The 23015-nt window shown below is 41.4% G+C and overlaps 2 protein-coding genes and 1 non-coding gene across 3 annotated transcripts; all 3 read left to right on the top strand.

The window, feature by feature from the left end:
* Positions 1-1858: 1858 nt before the first annotated feature.
* On the top strand, positions 1859-7732 carry LOC135557442 (ribonucleoside-diphosphate reductase subunit M2). The gene is made up of 10 exons (XM_064990700.1): positions 1859-2131; positions 2385-2453; positions 3065-3208; positions 3299-3415; positions 3511-3644; positions 4137-4231; positions 4307-4440; positions 4623-4727; positions 5286-5399; positions 7220-7732. The coding sequence occupies exons 1-10, from the start codon at positions 2039-2041 to the stop codon at positions 7370-7372; spliced, it is 1158 nt and encodes a 385-aa protein (XP_064846772.1). The 5' UTR covers positions 1859-2038; the 3' UTR covers positions 7373-7732.
* On the top strand, positions 6930-7061 carry LOC135558037 (small nucleolar RNA SNORD94). Its single transcript, XR_010458299.1, has one exon. It is a non-coding gene; the product is annotated as a small nucleolar RNA SNORD94 (small nucleolar RNA).
* A 1600-nt stretch (positions 7733-9332) lies between the features above and the next one.
* Positions 9333-18925, top strand: lgals8a (galectin 8a). The gene is made up of 9 exons (XM_064990699.1): positions 9333-9475; positions 10072-10160; positions 10315-10525; positions 15159-15278; positions 15514-15567; positions 15790-15816; positions 16324-16412; positions 16605-16770; positions 17287-18925. The coding sequence occupies exons 1-9, from the start codon at positions 9437-9439 to the stop codon at positions 17434-17436; spliced, it is 945 nt and encodes a 314-aa protein (XP_064846771.1). The 5' UTR covers positions 9333-9436; the 3' UTR covers positions 17437-18925.
* Positions 18926-23015: the final 4090 nt, after the last annotated feature.

Here is a 23015-nt window from a genome sequence, read left to right as displayed (position 1 = left end):
TTAATTGCCTACCCCCTGGAAACTGTTAGTGTCTTAACTACCATTCCACAGGTGCATGTTCATTAATTGTTTACGGTTCATTGAATAAGCATGGGAAACAGTGTTTAAACCCTTTACAAAGAAGATCTGTGAAGATATTTTGATTTTTACAAATTATCTTTGAAAGACAGGGTCCTGAAAAAGGGACATTGCTTTTTTTGCTGAGTTCATGTTATAGCTATTTCGTAACACTAGTTATCTTACTTGCTTGCAACTTTGATTAAGTGGTCATTATAGAATAGGCTAAACCTGCACACAAGTTGTGTTTATCTTCCTGCCTACTGATGTAATCAATTCTGTTGACGTAGCCAGCTGGCGTGTTTAGCAAACCTACATTTGAATTAGTCGACAAATAAATAGCTTTTAACAGGGAGATGTTTGTTTACAGTACATGGCAGACAAAATACAACGTTCCCAAGTTGCAGATACTTTGCTGATATTTTAAGCACAAAGCACCCCCCCCCCAAAAAAAAACGAAAATCAAAATGCAAGATTGGCATGCCTTTACCAATCGTGCCTTTACCAATCTTTTCCGTAGTCCTCAAACACGATGACAGTTGGAAATAAATAATTAGACCTGGATGAAACCAAATAAATATGAAAACGTTCCATTGAAACAGTTGTTCACATTTATTTTGGTTTCATTTAACTCATATTCATGTACCTATTTTGACACTGCTCGTTTGTTTTGTCAGCTGCTGCTGGACGCCAAAGAGTAAAAAGTAGACAAAATATTGTCAAGATAGTGAAGTTGGCCAAAGTCCTGTTGGAATTAAACTAATCTCCATCTATTGATTGGGAGGTAAAGTTGCTCTGAAAACTAAGATAAAGACGTATTATTTGTCTTACCACTGTTTACTTTATTGAAATACATATATGCAGTTCGACTTTGATCGTGATAACATTTATTTCTAACAAAATGGTGCTGTTGAACATTTTTTTCCCCCGGGTGTGTATGTGTTTACCTCATAGAAAAAAACAAAGACTGAAATGATTATGCAAACGCATTCTAAACCGCTATATAACCTCGGTTATCCCCCTTTGTGAATGAAAGGACAAACTAATTTCAATCTTCTCCGTGTAACAGATAGGAAAATGGGACAGTTCAGAGTACAACGCAGTTCTCATCCCTGGATTGAGGTACGTTTTCCGAGACATACAGTGAGCTCCATAAATATAGGGATAGTGAAATGTTTTGTTGTTTTGGCTCTGTACTCAAGGCCTTTGGATTTGAAAGGATACAATGACTATGAGGTTAAAGTGGAGACTATAAACGTTCATTTGAGGGTATTTCAATCCACATCAATATCGGGTGAACCGTTGAGAAATTATAGCCCATTTTGTACAGGACCGAGTTTGGGAAACCCTGTTTTAGGGGACCAAAAGTGTTGGGACAAATTCACTATTGTACAGTATTTTGTCACCAATTCCTAGCAGCAATGATTACATCAAGCTTGTGACTCTACAAACTGGATGCATTTGCTGTTTGTTTTGTGTTTCAGATTATTTTGTGCACAATGGAAATGAATGGTAAATAGTGTATTGTGCCATTTTGGAGTCAGGTTTATTGTAAATAAGAATATAATATTTCTAAACAGTATTACATTAATGTGGATGCTACCATGATTACTGGCATAGCTCAGTTTAGCGCGCCTTTCCTGACATTTGAACTTTTTCCTTTCTTGGTTTTGTAACAGTATCAGCAGTTTTACCGCAATCTTTAAAATGACGCGGGAGAAAAGTGCAATCTGATTGGCTGCACCCTCTTAGAAATTTAAATACCAACAAAAGCTTTGACTCTATTGACTGCTTGGAATCGACCGCCAGAAATTCAATAAATACGGGGAACTCGAGTCGTTTGCATTTGATTGTGGCGTTGATCTAGGCAATGGAATTGTGCTGTTGATAGTTGTAAATATATATATATTTTTTGTTGCAATTTTACTAACGTTTAACTTATCCTCAAATTGTTTGTTGTGTAACTCGTGTGTCTTTAAAAATGTTTGCAACTCGTTCACCACTCGTCAAGAAAGATGAAAACGCTATCAGCACTCAAATGGACAACATTTCACTCGTTGACAAGGAAAACACAGTAAGTTTGAAGTCGACGTGAACTCTTTATTTTACCTAGCTATTTTTTGATGTCTTTGGTTTTATTTAAAAGGTGGTTAGGCAAACTCGCCTCAGCTTGGTTAGCTAAAGGTCGTTACTAGCCGTAACCTAACTAGGCAACTTTAACGTGTCACGTCTTACTTTCTGTCCAGCACATTAATCAATTGAATGTAAATTAAAGGAAGCCAGTTATCTAATTTGTCAAATGTAACGTGTCATTCCTCCCAATGCAGCCTCCCAGCCTGAACATGACCCGGATTCTGGCCTCGAAAACCGCGCGCAAAATCTTTGCAGATTCTGAGGTGCGTGAACAATGGCTACTTTTGCTTGAAGTTGTCAGTTTATGCAGTTCTCATTTTTGTAGCTCATCGACATGCGTAATTAACGTTAACATGGTAATTAGCTAGAATGTGTCCGAGGTGTTCATTTGCCGCAAATAATGTCGCCTATTCTAGCTACCTGCCGAGTCATCAAATCATGATGTCGCCTATGTCAAATCTAAGCTAGCAATCGAGGAACTCAAGTCAAGCATATGTTTGAATGGTTAGTATTAGTTACACAAGCTGTCTACACAAGTGTTTCATAAGGCTAACGTCAGTTGCTAGCCAGTAGCCTTCCATTCCAGCTATGTCACAAAAGCCTTTGTCTTGAGTAGGTCACTAGCTAGTTACTGCTAACAAGCTAACTAATGTTACATAGCATAACTCAACCGTCTAACGTTGGGTTGTGGACAATCTTAACATTGTACATAAACTAGTATGCCTTTTTGTCTTACTACATGCATGTATTTCCACTTAAATTATAAGCACATTCTGTTTTTCTAACCATTGAGGAAAGTTTGTTTTACCTCTGCAACATTTGACCAGTAATGAGATTAAATTATTTTTTGAATGTTTTTTTTATACCTTGTTAGCCTAAAGATGTCGAGAAATTCAATGCTGAAGAAGAGCCACTCCTGAAGGAAAATCCACGCCGGTTTGTCATTTTCCCTATCAAGTATCATGACATCTGGCAGATGTATAAGAAGGCAGAAGCTTCTTTCTGGACTGCAGAGGAGGTATGTCCAAGTTGCTGCATCATTAGTGGTGTTGGCATAAGTAAATGATGTGAGCTGGTTCATGAGATTTTAGTTAATTTTGTTTTCCAGGTTGATCTGTCCAAAGATACACAACACTGGGAGTCTCTGAAGGAAGAGGAGAGATACTTCATCTCTCACATACTGGCGTTCTTCGCTGCTAGTGATGGCATTGTCAACGAGAACCTGGTAAATTGCATGTGTGTACAATACAACAGTCGATATATAGCTATCTACACTCAAGAAATCACTGATCTAATGGGAGACTCCTGTTTCTCTACTAGGTGGAGCGCTTTACACAGGAAGTCCAGGTGACAGAAGCAAGATGCTTCTATGGTTTCCAGATCGCCATGGAGAACATCCACTCTGAGATGTACAGCCTGCTCATTGACACCTACATCAAAGACCCCAAAGAGAGGTCAGACTGTCAGTCAAGCTCTTAGTTGGTAGTGCAGGGAAGTTCTGTATTTTCTGGCAGTGGTAAGAAGCACTGGTTTATGTACCTCAGTTTTTAATGGGAGCTGAGTGTAGCTGCTAGTTCTTAGCTCAGTGGGCATGTTGTCTGCTGACTGGGTGGGCTCCCAACATGATATAGATGCATGACTGTGCCTTATGATGATAAAATAAACACCACCAATGCCCTTAATTCAGTTACTTGACCAGTTGCCATGTTATATTTGCACTTTCTATGCTTCTGTCACAATTTTAATCTTATTTTCAGTTTTGTACACAGCTTCAAACTGAATAGTTTGAATGTACAAAACTATACGTTGCATGTTTTGTCACATAAACTGAAATTAGTAGAACTTAGTGTTCTTAGCAACCAGAAAATGGCAGTTTAAGTCTAAGGCATTTTATAGTTCAGCTTTCTACTTTGTGACAATGTTGCCTAATATACTTTGTCTTACAGGGACTACCTCTTCAATGCCATTGAAACCCTCCCTTGTGTGAAGAGGAAAGCGGATTGGGCCCTGAACTGGATCGGCAACAAAAGTGCTAAATTTGGTATGTACATAGCTTTTTTCCTAACCTGCACATGATTGGTCGGTCAGTTGGTAATGAGCTATGTTTGTATTCCAGGTGAGCGTGTGGTTGCCTTTGCAGCTGTTGAGGGGATCTTTTTTTCTGGCTCCTTTGCTGCCATTTTCTGGCTAAAGAAGAGGGGGCTCATGCCTGGCCTAACCTTCTCCAACGAGCTCATCAGCAGAGACGAGGTGGGTGTTTCTATTTACCTATGATCCCAGAATGCTAACCTAATTGAAATTAAATCATTACAACTATTTGGTTACCAAACTGCATGATGTTGGATACCTTTCACGTGCTTGTTTCACTGAAAAAGCAACGCTCTTCATGACTAGTTGACATGATCTTACTAACTAGTTCCATATGAATCCAGGGCTTGCACTGTGACTTCGCCTGCCTCATGTTCAAGCACCTGGTGAATAAGCCCTCAAAGGAAACTGTCACTAATCTGATCAGGAATGCAGTGGAGATTGAGCAGGTATGTTGATTAAAAGTGAAGGACATGTTTCCCTGATTGAAAGTCTAATGCAGTTTTTCTATCATTTCTGGGTAAGAATTAATTATCTTACTGTGATTTTCAATACAAATTCTCAGAAATGCATGGCTTCTAAGCAAACAGCTATTTTTAAAGCAGAACATTTGCTGGGAATGGTCTGGGGGGGACAACTTGCTGTTGGCAGAGGTTTGGTAGTATTATTGTTCTAACTAATTTACTGCCTGGTGACATCACTGGGCTGGCCAAAACTCAATTCCACCAAAACAGGCTAACATTAAATTCTTTTAAAATGACTACATTAAAAGGGCATTGTTTTCAGTTATTCCAAACTCTGTGTGTTAAACACAGGAAAATCTCATTTGACTGCACTTGGCCTTTAAACCTCCTGGGCTGAGGCCCAAATGGCACATTTTGACCTAAACTGCACTACTGTTACCAAGTCTATAAGCCCTTGTAAAGTCGTGCACTAAGGTGCCATTTGGGACATTAGCTTTTTTTACCCTACTTACAATTATTTTATGGTCTGATTGTTAATTTCAGGAGTTCCTGACAAAAGCCCTGCCTGTAAAGCTGATTGGTATGAACTGTGACTTGATGACTCAGTACATTGAGTTTGTCGCTGACAGGCTGATGCTGGAACTGGGCTTTGACAAGGTGAGATTATGGTTCATGGCTTTGTCCCCTCATGGTACCTTAATCCCTATGTATTTTTTTATTTATTTTATGTCACCTTTATTTAACCAGGTAGGCAAGTTGAAAACAAATTCTCATTTACAATTGCGACCTGGCCAAGATAAAGCAAAGCAGTTCGACACATACAGCGACAGTTACACATGGAGTAAAACAAACATACAGTATAAACACGTCTATATATGATGTGAGAAAATGAGGTGAGATAAGGGAGGTAAAGGCCATGGTGGCAAAGTAAATACAATATAGCAAGTTAAACACTGGAATAGTAGATTTGCAGTGGAAGAATGTGCAAAGTAGAAATAAAAAATAATGGGGTGCAAAGGAGCTAAAATAAATACAGTAGGAAAAGAGGTAGTTGTTTGGCCTAAATTATAGGTGGGCTATGTACAGTTGCAGTAATCTGAGCTGCTCTGACAGTTGGTGCTTAAAGCTGGTGAGTGAGAAGTGTTTCCAGTTTTAGAGATTTTTGTAGTCCGTTCCAGTCATTGGCAGCAGAGAACTGGAAGGAGAGGCGGCCAAAGAAAGAATTGGTTTTGGGGGTGACGAGAGATATACCTTCTGGAGCGTGTGCTACAGGTGGGAGATGCTATGGTGACCAGCGAGCTGAGATAAGTGGGGACTTTACCTAGCAGGGTCTTGTAGATGACGTGGAGCCAGTGGGTTTGGCGACGAGTATGAAGCGAGGGCCAGCCAACAAGAGCGTACAGGTCGCAATGGTGGGTAGTATATGGGGCTTTGGTGACAAAACGGATTGCACTGTGATAGACTGCATCCAATTTGTTTAGTAGGGTATTGGAGGCTATTTTGTAAATGACATCGCCGAAGTCGAGGATTGGTAGGATGGTCAGTTTCACAAGGGTATGTATGGGGTGGAAGGGTAGACTAGTGGTTAGAGCGTTGGGCTAGTAACCGAAAGATTGTTAGATCAAATCCCCAAACTGAAGTTAAAAAAATCTGTCGTTCTGCCCCTGAACAAGGCAGTTAACCCACTGTTCCTAGGCTGTCATTGAAAATAAGAATGTGTTCGTTACTGACTTGCCTAGTTAAACAAAGGTAAAATAAATAAAAATGTTATTAGACAATTGGAGTAGACCGTATGCGAATGGAGGAGTGTCCTCTCCTCCTGCTGAGGAAACAAGTATTCTACCGGAGTCATTCACAGAAGAGTTTTGAGATCTGCCTCATTCCCTTTGAATCTGCTGAAAAGCATACACCCTTAAAATTAGGGTAGTTTTCATCTATAAAAGGTCTTGCACAACTAGCTAAATTTGTTTTTCACTTCACACTTAGATTCCCCCACTGTAAATGTAAATTGCCTGATGCATGAGTGGAGCAGGAGTCTTATTTCATACAAGCAATTGATAATCTTGTCCCTTGAAACAAATGTGTCCTTTGACATGATGAGTTTCAATCCAATAAAACCCTATGTTTTGAGTTCTAACTATTTCCATGGGTCCATGCACTTTGTTTAGAAATTCATTCTGAAATGGGCTAGCAATGATGAAAAGCGCAGGGGTACGTACCTCAGCTGATAATGGGAGCTGAGTGTTGGTGTTCTCAGCTCAGTGGGCATGTGGTCTGCTGACTTGGTGCCAACACGATACAGACGCCTGACTGAGTCATGCCTGTAAAGCTATAGTAAAAGCATGGACATGTAAAATGTAGAAGCTCACTACTGTAAGTCTGGAAAAACTTTGCTATATGGCAATGTACAGTATTTAATTTGGATTTGCCTCAAAAAGAAGCATTTAACAGACTTTCCACTAACTCTTCCATTTTAGATCTACAGAGTGGAGAATCCATTTGACTTCATGGAGAACATTTCACTGGAGGGCAAGACTAACTTCTTTGAGAAGCGGGTTGGGGAGTACCAGAGGATGGGTGTGATGTCTGGCACCACAGACAACGCCTTCCGGCTGGATGCTGACTTCTAAAGCTCTGCTAAGCTCTTGAGACATTGACACTTTCAACACTTGAAGAGGACATGGGCCTAGCTACATGTTACTGGACCACCTCATTGTAGCTCCTCATCCATTCTTAAGAATGGTTCTCAAATGGCTCACTATATATTATTGCATAGCTTTTGACCAGAGCTCCCATGGGTCCTGGTTTTGGGAGGCAGACTAAGTCTTAATTGCTGGGTCCACAGACATTACCATGCACATTACCATTCACATCACCATTCACATCCCACATCTCTACAGTGTCTGGTTTTATGATGTATTTGTATAGTAGCATTTTTAATTGTTTTTATCTAGGTTTCTATTTTGTAATAAATGTACAAATTCAACATGCAGCGGCTATTTTTATAATAATTTTAGCCTAGTGCTTACTTAAGTTTACAGATGGTAATACTGAAGTCAACTCTTGGAATTAAAGTTATTCAGCTGACTGCTGTAATTACATGTGTTATTTGGAGTTGCTGATATCGTTTCAGTGGTGTATCTGTACTTAAATAACTTACTCCACTGAATTCCTAAAGACAATACTACTTAATAATTTTCCCGGACTCAAAAAAAAGGTTTCAAATGCTCAGGGCAGGACAGCAATGTGGTCCCATTCCACACCAATAGAATGTTTTGTAATCATTATTGCCTCTGATCTGGCGGACTCACTAAACAACTGCATTTTGAATTGATATTTGAGTAACCCTGGACAGTTGTGGGGGGAATGGACTATATTGTCATACTTGAGTAAAAGTAAAGATACCTTATAGAAAGTGACTAGTGAAAGTGACCCAGTAAAATACTAGAGAAATCATATTGTTGATACTGCAGTACATTAAATATAATTGCAAAAATACATTTCAAATTCCTTAAGCAAACCAGTTGGCAAAAAAATGGATGCCAGGAGCACACTCATAAGACTAGAGCATGTGTTTGCGTGTCAGATCAGAGGCCTGGGATGACCAGGGGTGTTGCGTGTGAGTGGACCATTCTATCCTGCTGTGCATTCAAAAGTTAACTTCTGGGTGTCAGGGAAAACGTATGGAGTAAAGGTAAATTAGATACCCCAAAGCTTAACTTGTAGTACTTTAGTAAAATACTTTAAAGTACTCTACACTGCTGTTCCAAAACAATTGTGCCATCTGGTTTGACATTTTAGGTATAGCGTATCCTTTTTTACTATTACTCTGGCATTTGAGTACTTTATCCATCACTGTACTGTGCATTTAAAACGCTGAGTATTTTTCTGGCTGACACTTAACGGAGTAATTTTCTATTAAGGTCTACTTAATAGAAAAGTAGACCTAGGAGTACTCAAATATGACAAGTACTTTATCCACCGCTGGCGTTTCATAAAGTGACAAAATGAGTGGCAAGGAACACTGGCATATCACCAAATTTGAGCCAGAAAGTTGAGCAGTATGAGCAGGCTACTAAACAGTTCAACTATTTTAAACAAATCGTACAATGGATGGGTTGGCTGAAAACTCCCAAGAAAGCTGAGCGCTTCGATTTGTCAGAAGTCCGCCTGTTTTGATTTTGGATGGCCAGATTGCTAGCAAGAATGGCACATTTCCAGGTGCGTAATCGTAAATGGCTCGTTTCAGTTTAGTTATTCTTATTAATTAGGTCTTGTTTTGATTGCTTTAATGTCAATGCTAATATGTCTCACATTCACTGGCTAACGATGTATTTGAGACGTGGTCATTGTTCAAACGTATTTGTTTACAATAAACATCGGAAGAAGATATAGTTTACATGTCAATCTTAGCCAACCTCATGTTTTGCCCCATGCTTTTGCGCGCGTCGTTTTGGACCAAGCCCCCACCCACCCACAAAGAAATCGTTGCAAGAAAGAAAATGTAATAAAGCGCAATCTGAAAACCGTGCCTCGACCCCAGCTGTCACAGCGAAGGCGGGGCTTTGAATGTCATTGGCTGAAAGCCGTTTGTTTTTTACATCGTATGAGGAAGTAACCGGACGGTTAATGAAAAGCTCGGGACGTTGGCAATCTTGGGCCCATTTGAACGCTTTCTGCTGAATCACTCAACTATGTCGATCACGAACCCGAAACAAACTGTTCTGAATCCGGTGAGATGCTTTGAAAATATATATTTTTTAATTGTGATTCATACTTGCACTTGCTCATACATCAACTAAAGCGAGATAATATTGAATTCAGCTCGGTCAGTTAGCTAGTTATCAGCTAACGTCAGTTATACAAGCGTTGTCTCATCATTTATCAGGTTGATATGAAGCTGGAAAACATGGTTTGATGACGTTTGGTACACGAACAGTCCCACAAGTACTGAACCTTTCTGAAGTGTCTATAGGTCAGGCGCGTGCGTGCAATGTTTTTGACAGCAGGAAATAGTTCATGGGATCTCATGCCGCGTTCATGACAACTGGGAAATAAGCTCAGTGTTTCCCACTTGGAAAGTGTCCGTTTCAACCAGTAGGAAGCTCTATGCAAAACTTGCAAGCACATTTTAACTCGGAGGTTCAAGATTTCCATGTTGTCTTGAATGCCGCATCAGGTCATACTTTCACTTTAGTTTTGTAGAATATATCTATTATGAGTGTTTCAGTTTAACATAAATTCTCATTTCATGCATTCAAACAACAACCTAGTCTTGCTATCTTGCTATAGTTTTGCTATCAATAAACACATTCTACTCTACTCACAGACCATTCCCTTTGCTGGGACAATCCTGGGAGGTTTACAGCCGGGGGAGATGGTGCTCATTCAAGGCACTGTTCCCAGTGATTGTGAGAGGTATGGGGTTGATTATGGATACACTACACACACATCTCAAGAATGACATCACATTACCGCCACGTGTCTCTAGACATGCAGTCATATGAAAGAACATTTTATGGAAGTTGATGAAGTCGCTTATAGCAAATTACAACTGTGTGCGAGTGTCCAGGTTTCAGGTGGACTTCACCCGTGGGAACAGCACAAAGCCCAGAGCGGACATAGCCTTCCATTTCAACCCTCGCTTTAAGAGATCTCCCTGCATCGTGTGCAACACACTGGAGAGAGAGACCTGGGGCAAGGAGGAGATCCTGTATAAGAACGCTTTCACACTGGGTTCAACGTTTGAGATGATCGTCCTGGTGCAGAAAGACGAGTTTAAGGTCAGGATAACTAGTGATCAGATTAGATGCCTTTAAGCCCATACTCGTAAATCGTCTCATAGTAGCGGTGCTGATGTAGGATCTGTTTTGCGTATTACTAATCACAGTTAATAAGGTTAAATGGACTATGGAGATCTGTTCCTAGATCAGCACTCCTACTCTGAGATGCTTGATACATACAGCCCCAGATTCCCCTGATCTATAATAGCCTTTGCCCTGGATCAATGTTCAGGTCCATAATTATTCATAACAATATTGTTAATTGAAAAGACTGGCTCGTGGTTCTGTGGGAGTAGGTGCTTTTTGGCCTTTTTGAGAGTTTTCAACATGCAACATACTTTTCATATCGAGAAAGGGATGCTCTTGTAATAAACGTTTTCCTCATGATCACTTCCTTTCCCTGTATCAGGCATAAGCCTGTGGACACGTCCCAAATGGCACCCTATTCCCTATTTAGTGCACTACTTTTGACAAGAGCTCATAGGGCCCTGGTCAAAACTAGTTCACTATATAGGGAACAGGGTGACATTTGGGACATGGCCTGTGACTCAAAGATTCACTTTCATTTCCTTGTTTTTTGTGTCACTGTTCAGTCCGGTGGTTGTATATTAAGCATGGGGGAAGGTGCTAAATCAGTTTTGCCTGCAAGACGTGTTAATAATTCAGTATAATATATTTTTCACTTCCCTTAGAGGTTGAGGTTGGCTTCAGAAGGTTTCTTATGTTCTTATGGCTAAGGTAAAAGCCAAATACAGTGCATTCAGAAAGTATTCAGAACCCAACCCTTTTTCCACATCTTGTTATATTATAGCCTTATTCTAAAATGTATTAAATAAATGTCTTCATCAATCTACACACAATACCCCATAATGACAAAGCAAAAACAGGTTTTTAGAAATGTTTGAAAAAACCCAGAATGCCTTATTTACAGTGGGGAGAACAAGTATTTGATACACTGCTGATTTTACAGGTTTTCCAACTTACAAAGCTTGTAGAGGTCTGTAATTGTTTTGATTTTTAAGTAATGAATTAGCATTTTATTGCATGACATAAGTATTTGATACATCAGAAAAGCAGAACTTAATATTTGGTCCATAAACCTTTGTTTGCAATTACAGAGATCATACATTTCCTGTAGTTCTTGACCAGGTTTGCACACACTGCAGCAGGGATTTTGGCCCACTCCTCCATACAGACCTTCTCCAGATCCTTCAGGTTTCAGGGCTGTCGCTGGGCAATACAGACTTTCAGCTCCCTCCAAATATTTTCTATTGGGTTCAGGTCTGGAGACTGGCTAGGCCACTCCAGGACCTTGAGATGCTTCTTACGGAGCCTCTCCCTAGTTGCACTCGCTGTGTGTTTCGGGTCGTTGTCATGCTGGAAGACCCAGCCACGACCCATCTTCAATGCTCTTACTGAGGGAAGGAGGTTGTTGGCCAAGATCTCGCGATACATGGCCCCATCCATCCTCCCCTCAATACGGTGCAGTTGTCCTGTCCCCTTTGCAGAAAAGCATCCCCAAAAAATGATGTTTCCACCTCCATGCTTCACGGTTGGGATGGTGTTCTTGGGGTTGTACTCATCCTACTTCTTCCTCCAAACACTACGAGTGGAGTTTAGTCCAAAAAGCTGTATTTTTGTCTTGTCAGACCACATGACCTTCTCCCATTCCTCCTCTGGATCATCCAGATGGTCATTGGCAAACTTCAGACGGGCCTGGACATGCGCTGGCTTGAGGAGGGGGACCTTGCGTGCGCTGCAGGATTTTAATCCATGACGGTGTAGTGTGTTACTAATGGTTTTCTTTGAGACTGTGGTCCCAGCTCTCTTCAGGTCATTGACCAGGTCCTGTCATGTAGTTCTGGGCTGATCCCCCACCTTCCTCATGATTATTGATGCCCCATGAGGTGAGATCTTGCATGGAGCCCCAGACCGAGGGTGATTGACCGTCATCTTGAACTTCTTCCATGTTCGAATAATTGCGCCAACAGTTGTTGCCTTCTCACCAAGCTGCTTGCCTATTGTCCTGTAGCCCATCTCAGCCTTGTGCAGGTCTACAATTTTATCCCTGATGTACTTACACAGCTCTCTGGTCTTGGCCATTGTGGAGAGTTTGGAGTCTGTTTGATTGAGTGTGTGGACAGGTGTCTTTTATACAGGTAACAAGTTCAAACAGGTGCAGTTAATACAGGTAATGAGTAGAGAACAGGAGGGATTCTTAAAGAAAAACTAACAGGTCTGTGAAAGCCGGAATTCTTACTGGTTGGTAGGTGATCAAATACTTATGTCATGCAAATTAATTACTTAAAAATCATACAATGTGATTTTCTGGATTTTTGTTTGAGATTCCGTCTCTCACAGTTGAAGTGTACCTATGATAAAAATCACAGACCTCTACATGCTTTGTAAGTAGGAAACACTGCCGATTTTGCAGGTTATCAAATACTTGTTCTCCCCACTGTACATAAGTATTCAGACCCTTTGCTATGAGACTCGAAATTGAGCTCAGGTGCATCCTGTTTCCATTGATCATCCTTGAGATGCTTCTACAACTTGATTGGAGTCCACCTGTGATAAATTACATTTTTGGGCATGTTTTGGAAAGGCACACACCAGTCTATATAAGGTCCCACGGTTGACAGTGCATGTCAGAGCAAAAACCAAGCCATAAAGTTGATGGAATTGTCCTTAGAGCTCCGAGACAGGATTGTTTCGATGCACAGTTCTGGGTAAGGGTACCAAAAAATACATGCAGCATTGAAGGTCCCCAAGAAGACGGTGGCCTCCATTTATTCTTAAATGGAAGAAGTTTGAACTACCAAGACTCTTCCTAGAGCTGGCCGCCCGGCCAAACTGAGCAATTGGGGGAGAAGGGCCTTGGTCAGGAAGGTGACCAAGTACCCAATGGTCATTTTGACAGCGCTCCAGAGGTCCTCTGTGGAGATGGTTGACCTTCTGGAAAGTTTTCCCATCTCTGCAGCACTCCATCAATCATGCCTTCCTTTGGTCAGATGGAAGCCACTCCTCAGTAAAAGGCACATGACTGCCCGCATGGAGTTTACCTTAAAGGCACCTAAAGGACTCAGACCATGATTCTCTGGTCTGATGAAACCAAGATTGAACTCTTTGGCCTGAATATATGGAGGAAACCTGGCACCATCCCTACGGTGAAGCATAGTGGTGGCAGCATCATGCTGTGGGGATGTATTTCAGCGGCAGGGACTGGGAGGCTAGTCGGGATCGAGTGAAAGATGAACAAAGCAAAGTACAGAGAGATCCTTGATGAAAACCTGCTCCAGAGCGCTCAGGACCTCAGACTGGGGCAAAGGTTTTCCTTCCACCGGGACAATGACCCTAAGCACACAGCCAGACAACGCAGGAGTGGCTTTGGGACAAGTCTCTGAATGTCCTTGCGGTGCCCAGCCAGAGCCCGGACTTGAACCCGATCAAATATCTCTGGATAGACGTTTTGCAATGGAAAACTAAAACAAGTGTTTCTCATTGGACAAGGTCTTGTAGTCCTTGTCCGTCCCTTTTTCAGTCTGCTTTCTTCCATTTGTCTAGTGAATATGACCCTGGCAAGCTAACTAGCCATCCTGCTGCTCCTATTAGGAATCAGCTTATTACTTGGTAACCAAGATGTAACATGTTGCTTATGTTAGAACAGAGAGACTATGGAAGCCTTTAGAGCATGTGTCAAACTCATTACACGGAGGGCCGACTGTCTGCGGGTTTTCGCTCCTCCCTTGTACTTGATTGATGAGTTATGATCACTAATTATACTGAACAAAAATATAAACGCAACATGCAACAATTTCTAAGATTTTGGATGGATTTCACATGACTGGGCAGGGGCACAGCCATGGATGGGGCTGGGAGAGCATAGGCCCACCCACTAGGAAGCCAGGCCCAGCCAATCAAAATGAGTTTTTCCCCACAAAATGGCTTTATTACAGACAGAAATACTCCTCAGAAACCCCTCGTCCATAAGACGATCCTACAGGTGCAGAAGCCAGATGTGGAAGTCCTGGGCTGACGTGGTTACTCGTGGTCTGTGGTTGTGAGGCCAGTTAGACATACTGCCAAATGACATTGGAGGCAGCATATGGTAGAGAAATGAACATTACATTCTCTGGCAGCAGCTCTGTTGGACACTTTGTGCAGTCAGAATGCCAATTGCATGGTCCCTCAACTTGAGACGTTGTGTGACAGAACTGCACGTTTTAGAGCTGTCTTTTATTGTCCGCAGCACAAGGTGCACCTGTGTATTGATCATGCTGGTTAATTGATATGCCACACCTGTCAGGTGGATGGATTATCTTGGCAAAGGAGAACTGCTCACTCACATGGATGTAAACACATTTGTGCACACGAATTGAGAGAGATACGCTTTTTGCGAGTTTGGAAAATGTCTGGGATCTTTTATTTCAGCTCATGAAACATGGGGCCAACACTTTCAATGTTTTATATTTTTGTTTAGTATAGTAAAGAACTCATCGCCTGGTTGTCTAGGTCTTAATTGAAATGAAAAAAACAAAAACCCACATACACTAGACCCTCCATGGAATGAGTTTGACACCTCTGCTTTAGAGGATTCTCCCACTGTTTGTCTCACTGTTATCTACCTCTCTAGGTGGCAGTGAACGGTGCTCATGTACTGCAGTATAACCACAGACTGGACCTGGATAAGGTGGACACACTGGCCATTTCTGGAAAGGTCAAGGTTCAGGCCATCGGCTTCTTCCCCGGCTCTGTAAGTAATTCATCCTAACTTCATTATTATATGTCAGATGGTATGAAACATTTCATATTATCTAGCTATAGCCTAACTGGCTTTATGATTTCAAGGCCTCCAGCCATATGTTATGCACCTCAAGTTGAATTCTACACAAGACTTATATGTCCTTGCTAGAGATTTAAGTTCTGAACAACAGTTTGACCTGTTGTGACCCATGGGTGTAAAAAGTTTTTGTCACTTCAAATTGTAGAACTCCGGTCCACCTCCACCTGGTGTTGTGAACAACAGAGGCCCACAAGCCAATGTAAGGAAGTTGCTTTATCAACATGAAATAAAAGGAAATCTATTGTTGCTAAGACTGCTAACGCGGTTGTGGTGCTTTTGGGGGGGAGCCTTTTTGACTCCAAGCGATGGGATTGTTTAACACACTGCATAGACTCTTTATGCCAACATGTATAACATTAAATTCAAGTCAAGTTATGCTTTGTCTCTAATGAGAGCAAAACATTTACTTTCTTTCTGACAGGAAGTGCTTTCAATGTCAGATGACTTGGTAAGTTGTTATTACATAATATATTATATGATTGTAATATGAAGCAGCTGTGCTGCCGATGTAATACATCACACATTTGATTAGAACAACATTTGTCAACTCGTTTTTTTACATTTTTTAAATTTCAAATCAAATTCAGCCCACTGGTGCCACAACAACTGGGCCTTTGGAAGTTGTCTTATTGAATCACCTATTCCAGACATGGACAAATATCCCAATAGCATTACAGCAGGCTCTGAGGGACTGTGATGTACATGTCATTTTCCACAGCGTCACGGTCATCCGAGTCTGGAAGATTGGGTGCCATGTACTGTACTACCTATAGCCTTATATTTGCAATACAACGCTCTGCTACTACCTAAGGTTCATCACATGTTACTCTGTACCAAGTCTGTTTTGTGATGCACCATTTTGAATACTTTACTCGTCTGACATGAACTGTGCTATTTATTTGTGTGACCTGCTGACAGAAGTAATTTGTGATTTTTGTTGTTGTTGTCGTTGCAGAGTCTGCCCTTCAGGGGCAAACTGACCAAGGGGTTGAGTGTAGGACACACCATCACAATCAAAGGACAGACCAGCCTGTACCCACACAGGTATGTCTGTAGCAGGCTAGGGGACATGAAAGGATTGTCCAAATATAAAATATAATTCACATTACTCTGTTCAAATTCCACACCATTCTTTATCCCCAAATTCTCTGAAATTTAGCAACCATTCAATTAACATTGATGAAATGCAGAGTTTTGTCATTCGCTGCTAAATTTACTTTTGTATTTAACTTGTAGCTTCTTGGTGAACCTGAGAGTCGGTAACACGGAGGACATAGCGCTCCACCTGAACCCCCGTATGAAGGCCGCCATGTTCATCCGTAACTCCTACCTGTCCGAGTGCTGGGGCCCCGAGGAGAACACCCTGCCCAGCTTCCCCTTCTCCCCTGGGGAGTACTTTGAGGTAACCCTTCCCCACCCTCTCCCTCTGTACTCCACTGGAGTGTATTCATTATCAAAATGTTAGGCAACAGAAAACATTTTGCGGGTTTCTTATTGGTGAAGTTCAGGTAGTCCCTCTCTGTTTCTTTCCGTTTTCTTCTGTTTGGTGTCTAGTGAAAACGACCCTGGATACACTTGGAATGTCTGGGGAAACGCCAGTACCACTTTAGGGTTTCTTGGCCTTGAAGTTGTCATCTTTCATATCAATAGTCTTAAGACAGAGAATTTTGGTCTGAAACAGTTTTATTGTCTGCCTGGAATAATGTTTGGATGACAGTATCTGCATTAATTCACAGCAAGGCCCAACAATGGAAAGATACAGCATTATACTGAATCATTCTGAATCTCATTGTTTTTTGTCAGATAGCATGACTTTCATTCCATTATGTAGGAGTGATGCTGCCTGATGCAAGACCATGTCTGAATACTACATCTGATTCTACCCCTCATACCCTCGCCCATTTGTTGCTCGTTCTAGATGATCATCCTGTGTGAGGCCCACCAGTTCAAGGTAGCGGTGAACGGGGTCCACCAACTGGATTATAAGCACCGTGTCCAGGACCTGAGCCGCATTACTGAGCTGGAGATCCTGGGAGACCTGCAGCTGCTGGATATCAAGCTGTGGTGACCCCTGACCTCCAAGATCTGTTTTATGTCCCAATTGTCTCTCCTTCCTCCCACATTCCTTCACTGATTTGAAAGGAAATGACCGGCATGAGAAATATGGTGGTTAACTTCCTCTAGCTAGCCTATGCCTTCATCAATCCAATGCTTTTAAGGATATATTATTGGGACACACTGCTAACCTCCAAGATCTGACCCCAGTCACCCTTAGAAGGTCCTCCAACTCTGGCTACATCACAATTCACAACCCTTTTCCAGAAATGTAGTAGCAGTAGCAGACCTTTCACACTCCCCATCATGGATTTAAAAGGATTGGTGCAAGCATTGGCTGGAGGAAGTATCCACCATTGTAAAAGCCATGCAAGAAAGTGTGCAAGTGTGCATTTTGGGAGAAGCATGGAGAATGGGCCATAGCCACCTCTGCCAGGGACTCAATATAGCTTTGCTGAAAAGCATCTTCCACTGCATGTCCTCTACCCATTTTATCCTTGATATTCCTCCTATGTGCACGGTCTGGTTTTAATTTGGGACTCTCAGTACATTAATGGACTACAAATCAAGTATCTGACAACATATCAATTCATTTTGGGGCAGGTTGAATTTAATTGGCAAATGATCTGTGGAAGCAGGTATGGGTAACGTGACAAACGGGTAGATAAACAAACACCTTTTTATTCATTTGAGGCAACGTGGGCAGGGTGATCAGGTGGCTATTGTGATAGTATCACTATGATCCGTTTTGTAATAATCATTTTCGGCCTAACGCATCAGAATAGCAATACTTTCATTTATTAACGCTTGTGCTTTAGCCGTTTTAACATTTTCATCCCTGGCATGTGAAAGCGTTCCTATTAGCAGGTTATCTAATTTACTAGACTCTACGGTGAAATATTTTACGCCACGGGCATAAAATATGGATGAAAGCTTATCTAATTTAATATAGCTCTAAGCTGTTGCACTGCTACCACTTCTCCAATCTAAAAATGGCATAATGTGATATGTTATACAATATACCATGTAGTACAAGAGTGAGCTTGTATGGTTTTGAATGATATTCGTGTTTACCCTTTTGCCTAGTTAAATAAAATAAAAATACCCTTGATAACTGAGCAAAAAGGTGTATTTTATGTTTACGATATACTGGGAACTGTGGCTAAACTGACAATGGCTTATATAGCAACTTAACCACTATGTATCATATATAAGCAATATCTGCGCAAATATACAATTTATCAGGGAGCCTCTTTAACAAAAAGTTGGGTAGTCATCAACTTTCCTATGCAAGTTTCCACACAGATATTCGTGAGCTTTCATTTTAAAGGTGGATTTTGTGCATATGCTACCTGTGTGTTGAGAATTTACTGTCCCCAAAACTGAAGTTTTATATTTGAATATCAACCAAGAACAACTAAGCAAAAGCCTACAAGCTTTACCATAGGAAATTACTGAAGTATGTATAAAGTTGTGTGACCATAATAAACTAACAAATTAAAGTCACACTCCAGTCTCCTTTTTACTTAGTTTACTTAACAATAGGCACATCTCAAAAGGTCTAGGTGTAGGGGTGTGTGTGTGTGTGTGTGTGTGGTACCACAGAATGAGTCATAATACCCATAAAACCTCGTGTTCAAACAAAGAAATGGTTACAATAATTTATTCCATAGGGGATTTTAAGAAACACTTCAAATGAGGGCTGTTTTGTGTAGACTTATTTACCAGTGGTATAAAGTACTTAAGTAAAAATATTTAAAGTACTACTTAAAGTAGTTTTTTGTGGTATTTGTACTTATTTATATTTTTGACAAATTTTACTTCACTACATTCCTAAAGAAAATAATGTACCTTTTACTCCATACATTTTCCCTGACACCCAAAAGTATTCGTTACATTTTGAATTTGAAGCAGGAAAGGAAAATGGTGCAATTCATGCACTTATCAAGAGAAAATCCCTGGTCATCCCTACTGCGTCTAATCTGGCAAACTCACTAAACACACATGCTTTGTTTGTAAATGATGTCTGAGTGTTGGAGTGTGCCGCTAGCTATCGAAAAAAAGAAAATGGTGCCGTCTGGTTTCCTTAACCTCCTGAAGCTAGGGGGCACTATTTTCATTTTTGGAAAAATAACGTGCCGCTAAGCAATCAATAAAAAATAGAAAATGGTGCCATCTGGTTTCCTTAATATAAGGGTTTGTAAATGATTTATACTTTTACTTTTGATACTTAAGTATATTTTAGCAATTACATTTACTTTTGATATGTAAGTACATTTAAAACCAAATACTTTTAGACTTTTACTCAAGTAGTATTTTACTGTGTGACTTTCACTTTTACTTGAGTCATATTTTTACTGTGTGACTTTTACTTGAGTCATAACTTTACTCAAGTATGACAGTTTTTTTCCACCACTGAAATGTACATGGTTATCAAAACAGCACGTCAGGGTAAGCCTGCACGAAACACAGACCTTATTTAAAGTGTTTCTAAAATTCCTGATGTGAAAAATGAAAGGGGGAAAATTGATTGGAACCATTTCCCTGTTTGACCGCTAGGCTATATGGGTATTATAGGGGCGGCAGGGTAGCCTAGTGGTTAGAGCGTTGGACTAGTAACTGAAAGGTTGCAAGTTCGAATCCCCGAGCTGACAAGGTACTAATCTGTTGTTCTGCCCCTGAACAGGCAGTTAACTAGGCCGTCATTGAAAATAACAATTTGTTCTTAACTGACTTGCCTAGTTAAATTAAGGTAAAATAAAAAAATAATGACATCTCCACTGTTGTACTGTTCCTGCAAGCTTGGAGCGAGGTTGATGATATTAGAGGGCACCTTCAGACCGAGTCAATGAAGTGTATAAAAAAAACACTATTTTGCTCACAACACTTTTTTATTTTATTACCCTTGTGTGTGTACATTCCTATATTTATAGGTGGGATATTCTTTTGCAGTGAGTCTTTAATCCAGCACTACCTACCGCCCTTGTGAAAGCTATACACTCCTGTCTGACAGCTACAGACTCCAGAAAACCAGTAAAGGTGAGGGTGTTACTTGATGATGTGTCCAAATCCATTGTTCGAGTAGATCAGGCAAAGCTCTCGCAACATCTGTCTGACATTGAACTGTGTCCAAGGTTTACTAGCCTGGCTCAGCAGCTACACCACCAGAAAGAAGGCAGAGAGTGATGGCAAATGGCACATTTAGGCCTTGGTCAGAGGTCACTTCTGGTGTGCCACAAGGGTGTGTGGTTTCACCACATCTGTTTCTCCTTCACATGTCCACCCGAAATGTTGTCTTCAGTGACACTCTGGATACTGGGTATGCGGACAATGTAGGGTTGTCCCGAGCCATACCATTAACCAGCATCCAAGAGGACACTTCCATGGGCTTGGAGGCAAAGCAGCTGGAAGAGTAGGCCCCATCCAACTACATGCTCCTGAACGGATAAAAAGTCTGTGGAAATTCTGCTATGTTTTTCAACAGACCCTCCACAACCTGCACCTCGAATCCTAGGAGGACAGGAAGTACCAGTGGTAACAAATACCAAGTATCTTGGTTTTTATCTAGACTCTAACCTCAGTGGTGACACATGTCGTGCAGTCAAGGTCTCAAAACGCCTACTCTTTTTGACTGTCCTTGTCAGAAATGGCCGACCCAATGAATATCTGGTCACAGTATACACTACACTGGTCAGGCCTTCTCTGGAATACAGTGGAGTGCTGTTAGTTGGATGCAGTAAAAAGCAGCCGGCCCAAATAGACAGGGTGCAGAGGGCCTTGAGGTTCATCTCCAGAGGTTGGGCAGTGCAACTACAGCTCCCGTCACTGCGACAACAGGCTGCAGTGCACGCTTACTTTAAAACTGCACCATTTTCTCTACTCCCCAATGGAAATGTTGTATACTTATTTTTGTTTATCCTCGATGATTCTTAATAAAGTGCATATTTTGTATGTGTACCTTGTTTTAAATGATCAAATAAATTAAACTTCAAAATAACATGTGTAGAATTGCAGGAAATGTACTTTAAAACTAAAAACTCTGGTGGTCTCCCAACCAAGTCTCGCTTAGGTCCCCAAAAAGGCTAGGGCCGGCCCTGAACTGACCTGCAAGCATTCAGTCATACACTTGTGAGAGAGCATGATACATAGTCATACACTTGGTAGCATAGTACAGAAGAAGCTGTTGGAATGGCATTGTCTACTCCAAATCAGTTTTGGTCAACAGATTACAGTTGCAAAATGCCAGTAACTTTCCCTAAATGCCCAGGTTTTCCTGAAATCCTGGTTGGAGGTATCCGGATGTCCTGCATATTCCTCCTGATTCTGGGAATCTTCCAATTGTGACGTCTGGAAAACCTGGGAATTTTGTCAACAGTTGCACCAGATTTAGCTAGCGGCTAATTTCCGTCTGCAAAGGGTATTCACTGAAAAGGGTATTGGGTATTGTGTTGCCCTTCTGTCAAGTGACTGCGCACTTGGTGAAGGACATGCACACTCTTGACCACCCACTGAATGACCCGTTCCCTCCAAAAAGTGGTAAATGTACCACCAGGCTCCTGAGAAACAGCCACGAACTGTCCTGTATAACTGTCCTGTATAACTGTCCTGTATAACTGTCCTGTATAACTGTCCTGTATAACTGCCGTCTGATCAGACTGTGAAACACCACTCTACCCACTGCTATTAGACTGTGAAACACCACTCTACCCACTGCTATCAGACTGTGAAACACCACTCTACCCACTGCTATCAGACTGTGAAACACCACTCTACCCACTGCTATCAGACTGTGAAACACCACTCTACCCACTGCTATCAGACTGTGAAACACCACTCTACCCACTGCTATCAGACTGTGAAACACCACTCTACCCACTGCTATCAGACTGTGAAACACCACTCTACCCACTGCTATCAGACTGTGAAACACCACTCTACCCACTGCTATCAGACTGTGAAACACCACTCTACCCACTGCTATCAGACTGTGAAACACCACTCTACCCACTGCTATCAGACTGTGAAACACCACTCTACCCACTGCTATCAGACTGTGAAACACCACTCTACCCACTGCTATCAGACTGTGAAACACCACTCTACCCACTGCTATCAGACTGTGAAACACCACTCTACCCACTGCTATCAGACTGTGAAACACCACTCTACCCACTGCTATCAGACTGTGAAACACCACTCTACCCACTGCTATCAGACTGTGAAACACCACTCTACCCACTGCTATCAGATTGTGAAACACCACTCTACCCACTGCTATTAGACTGTGAAACACCACTCTACCCACTGCTATCAGACTGTGAAACACCACTCTACCCACTGCTATCAGACTGTGAAACACCATTCTACCCACTGCTAGCAGACTGTGAAACACCACTCTACCCACTGCTATCAGACTGTGAAACACCACTCTACCCACTGCTATCAGACTGTGAAACACCACTCTACCCACTGCTATCAGACTGTGAAACACCACTCTACCCACTGCTATCAGACTGTGAAACACCACTCTACCCACTGCTATCAGACTGTGAAACACCACTCTACCCACTGCTATCAGACTGTGAAACACCA

This window comes from Oncorhynchus masou, chromosome 16 (genome assembly GCF_036934945.1).
Source record: "Oncorhynchus masou masou isolate Uvic2021 chromosome 16, UVic_Omas_1.1, whole genome shotgun sequence".
Lineage (NCBI taxonomy): Eukaryota > Metazoa > Chordata > Actinopteri > Salmoniformes > Salmonidae > Oncorhynchus > Oncorhynchus masou.
The sequence above is the reverse complement of the archived record's forward strand: the minus strand, read 5'-3'. Positions and strand labels throughout refer to the sequence as shown.

Coding starts and splice junctions, on each gene's coding strand:
- LOC135557442 (XM_064990700.1), top strand. CDS start 2,039: ATGTTTGCAACTCGTTCACCACTCGTCAAGAAAGATGAAAACGCTATC. Junction 3,645..4,136: donor ATCAAAGACCCCAAAGAGAG/GTCAGACTGTCA, acceptor TTTGTCTTACAG/GGACTACCTCTTCAATGCCA. Junction 4,441..4,622: donor AGCTCATCAGCAGAGACGAG/GTGGGTGTTTCT, acceptor ATATGAATCCAG/GGCTTGCACTGTGACTTCGC.
- lgals8a (XM_064990699.1), top strand. CDS start 9,437: ATGTCGATCACGAACCCGAAACAAACTGTTCTGAATCCG. Junction 10,161..10,314: donor GTTCCCAGTGATTGTGAGAG/GTATGGGGTTGA, acceptor GCGAGTGTCCAG/GTTTCAGGTGGACTTCACCC. Junction 15,279..15,513: donor TCGGCTTCTTCCCCGGCTCT/GTAAGTAATTCA, acceptor TTCAAATTGTAG/AACTCCGGTCCACCTCCACC.